At 32.2% G+C, this 4,338-nt stretch overlaps 1 protein-coding gene across 3 annotated transcripts in view; it reads right to left on the bottom strand.

Moving 5' to 3' along the window:
* LOC108752101 (intraflagellar transport protein 46 homolog) overlaps positions 1 to 4,338 on the bottom strand; it is a 13,290-nt gene that overhangs the window by 1,370 nt on the left and 7,582 nt on the right. For 2 of the 3 annotated variants that reach the window (XM_018492715.1, XM_018492717.1), the window contains exon 3: positions 225 to 802. In XM_018492715.1, the coding sequence (XP_018348217.1) occupies positions 225 to 802 (578 nt within the window). Of the gene's footprint in view, positions 1 to 219; positions 803 to 4,338 lie in introns of those variants that run through there. The other variant, XM_018492716.1, reaches the window with a different exon arrangement.

Genomic DNA, 4,338 nt, shown 5'->3' with positions numbered 1-4,338 from the left:
GATCTACGTGACTTCGAAGTCCACGAATAAACGAAGGACGTACGAGACTTTGGTCGAGTTTTCCGTTCGAGGCGCAATTCGTATCAAAGTTATGGTGACAACAATAATGGCTCGACACAAAATCAAACTGATTAGAACCTCCCCTCCCCTCCCCTCCCCCCCTCTCTCTCTCGAGTTAACTTTTACAGCATAAATACAGACTAATTTAATTGTTTGATGCTAACTAAAGTTTCGGTTCTCAACATTTCTAATCTCCAGGTACAACGTAAATAGCGTGTGAAGAGCTTCTAGTCGGGTATTCTCTCGCGTGGGAATGTCCAAAAGGTTGCAGACCACATCGACCAGTTGCGGCAGATCACAGTCGAGCTCTGATAGATCCAGTTGTAATTCATTCAGTTTTTCTTCCACTTGCGGCGGCCACTGCTGCATCAATCCATCGATGTCCGGCATCGCATGGTTCAGTTGCACACCCGGCGGATGTTTACTCCTGTGTAGCTGATTCATATCGTCAATCCATTTATCAATTGATTTGCTGTTTCTCTCAGCATCCTCTATCCTTTTGACGACCGCCTGTCTCGTGGCAGCGCCGGCGCTCCTAGAATGATTACGTAATTGCAAATGCAGCACCGCTGGATCCGACTGATCAGTACAGGGCTCGTCTAATACAGTTAGACCAATTTTATCTTCGACTCCGTCAGGCCTCGGTATCTTTATGAAGGCATCTATATCGCCGACTGCCGGTATGTAGTCAGGAATGAATGGTACCAACTTGTAGTTAAGTTCGATTTTCTGTGGCGTATACCTGGATAGATTAACGATAAAGATCAATCGTTTGATTGTATATAAATTTACAAGAAATTTTAATTAAGCACTAAAAAAAATGATTTAAGCACTAAGATCCACTTCAACCGAATGTATAGGATTTTTCTTACTTAAAATTTGATTTATATCTGGAGACACGGTAATGTCTCGGCGCTAAGACAAGCGAAATGTCACAGCGCGAAACACTGCTGTGCTCCTTTACGCGAGCCGGCGAATTGCGGCAGATCTGGAGACATGGTGCTCAATAATGGCTAAACTGATGAAGTTCTATATACACTCAATCGATAGCTGCCGCTCGGGTTGTATAATGACAGTGCTTTTATTTTTTTCTATATGTCCTACGAGTGCAGATATTGCGACGCATACCTATGTATCTCTGAATTTTATTATCATTTTAAGAAACGTCTTCATTATCATTATTAACGTCGTCGACTAGCAGATGTACATCTGGCGCAAGATGGCGCTAGAGGCGCTGATCAGATGCTTGCCTGTTCGAGTTGTGACGTTTAGAGTTTGAGATTCACGGCGGTGTGCGCGGCGCGGGGCGCTTGCCAGGCAATCGCGATTCCCTACGCGCTATCGATGATGGATATTCGGCGCTTTAACAATTAATATCTCGATTGCGAAAATTGAGAAATCATCAAAAACTAAGCTAAGAAATGACAAAATAGTTTATTCGTCATCAATTTCTATTCGATTATGATTTAATATATAGGATAAAACCATTAGATATGGATCAGACACTAATTCCGAATCACTATTTATATTTACATAATTCTAGTGTTTTTCATTAAATAGTTCATATCACAAAATTCTTTTGTATTTCTTTTGGTAAATATTAAGAATAACGGAAGCGGCTCCGATAACTTTGACCTTGACATATATTGTTAAGGTCACGATCCTGAGTAACCTTCAACAGGTTTTAGCCATCGTTCGTCCTTCGTTAAAAAGTTATTAACAAAAAAAGTTTAAAAAAATAACGTTTTATTTCTGTTAAATATAATATTGAAAAATATCAGTAAATGATAATAATGTTAAATGAACACTGAATATTTATGTAGAATTATTTAACGATTCAAACGATTCTAACAGATACAAAAAGCAGAGGGGAGGAGGGGTGAGAATCGGAGGTGAGAGTTTGAGCTCCTAAAGCAGGTGGGGGGAGAGAAGGGGTGAGAGAAAGTTAACTTTGTAGAAACATTGAATCACTGCTTTAAAAACACAAATTCACTACTTTACAAACAAATTTACTATTTTTCAAATAAATTTATCTCCGACTCTCACCCTTCCTCCCCCCTCTGCTTCAGGAGCGCAGAATCGTTAGATAATTTTACATAAATATTCAGTGTTCATTTAACATTATTATCATTTACTGATATTTTTCAATATTATATTTAGCAGAAATAAAATTATTTTTTCAAACTTTTGTTGTTAATAACTTTTTAACAAAGGACGAGCAACATCCAAAACTTGTTGGAAGTTACTCAGAGTCGTGACCTTGACAACATATATCAAGGTCAAGGTTATCGGAGCTACTTCCGTTATTCTTAATATTTACCTTTGTTTTATCTCTTCCAAGTGTCAATTGAATTTAATGTATTAGAAACGATGCTACACATTTTATTAATGTCGTTAACTAATTAAACGAAAGGAGATCGAACGTATAAACGAAATTATACACTATATTTATTAACTAAGTTAGAAGATGATAATGATCTATTCGATCTCAATCTCAAATTATTTATAATTATTCTATTTCAAATTATTTATAACTTAATATTTAATAAAAGGAGATTGGATGAAAACGAAATTATACGCTGGTATTTATTAAGCCAAGAAATGATAATGAAGAAACGGTTTATTTATCATTGATCTCTATTTTGTATAATTTAATACATAACGGACATTAAACAAAAACAAAATTACTATATTTGTTAATTAACAAATAAATTAGAAGATGATAATGATCTATTTGACCTCGATCTTTATTTGTTTATAACATAATATTTTTAAAAAAGATCGGATACAAACAAAATGGCATGCTGGCATTTGTTAATGTAAATGCGTGATACTAGAACAAATTTACCCTTAAAAGAAAAGTTAAAAAAAGACTCATACACCACTCACAGAATTTGCAGCAATATCGCTGGAAAATCTCTGCAATATTGCTGTAATGTGCAATATTACTGCAATGTTGCAGCAATATACTGTAACTTTTGTGTAACTTAGTGTAGGAGTAAAAATGTACTTTTTGAATAAAACTTAAGTGATACGTTACATATTTTTTTATTATTCTCCAACTCAAGTAACAGTTGCTTTAATTCTTCCTCAAAGATATTCTTATTGAAGATTCTCTTATTCCAATCCAAGTAATGCCTGTTTTAACGCTCTATCAAAAATTATTACTCTTCAAAAGAAGATGTTGTACCGAATTAAAAATTAAAACCAAAATAATACAGCCTTAACCAAGTTGCTTAATTCTAATGATATGTATTTCATTCGTATAAAAAATTTGATATTATAACAACTAGCGCCAAGTTAAATTCCACAAAATTTTATGTATTATTTGTATTAAAAAATTACCTTTTTTAAAAAAAGGGGAAAAAAGGCGCTAGAATATGTGTGCTTCTTGAAAAGAATCTAAGTGATACGGATCTTTTTATTATTCTAACTTAAGTAGTAACAGTTTTAATTCTTTCTTAAAAATATTTTTATTAAAGATCCTCTTATTCCGACCCAAATAATAATATAATTTTAATTCTCTGTAAAAAATTATTACTCCTCAAAAAAAAACTAATGTACGAAATTAAAAATTAAAACCTAAATGATATAGTCTTAACTAATCAATTTAAATTCTATCAAATTAAAAAATAAAAGGCAAGCAGTATTATCTTTGTTATTTACTTAACTTTAATTATATGTACATATCATTTGTATAAAAGATTTAATATCAACAATTGGCGCGAAGTTAAATCCCATACTAAATTAAATAATATTAATTCTAATGATATGTATCATTCATATTAAAGATTTGGTATAAACAATTGGCGCCAAGTTAAATCCTATACTAAATTAAATAAATAATACTAATTCTAATGATATGTATTATTCGTATAAAAGATTTGATATCAACAATTGACACAAAAAATCCCATACCACAACCATACTAAATAAAAAAATATATAAGTATATCTAAGTGTTATTATCTTTAACTTTTGTATAATCAAACCTAAGTATATATCTTTGTATTTCTATTGAAAGATCTTGCTAGTCCAATCCAAATGACTTTAATTCTTCTTATATAAAACTTTTATATCAAAATAAAAATAACAATAATTATAATATAAAAAAGGCTATAGGAGTCGACGCTGGTTGTAAAATAGCGATAATTTTAATAATGATCAAATGTAATATCTGATACAAATATAAACCTAGTTTGTGCATGGTTTATATTTGTATCAGATATTACATTTGATCATTATTAAAATTATCGCTATTTTACAACCAGCGTCGACT

Source organism: Trachymyrmex septentrionalis, unplaced genomic scaffold (genome assembly GCF_001594115.1).
Source record: "Trachymyrmex septentrionalis isolate Tsep2-gDNA-1 unplaced genomic scaffold, Tsep1.0 scaffold54, whole genome shotgun sequence".
Classification (NCBI taxonomy): domain Eukaryota; kingdom Metazoa; phylum Arthropoda; class Insecta; order Hymenoptera; family Formicidae; genus Trachymyrmex; species Trachymyrmex septentrionalis.
This window is presented reverse-complemented; position numbering and strand designations above follow the sequence as displayed.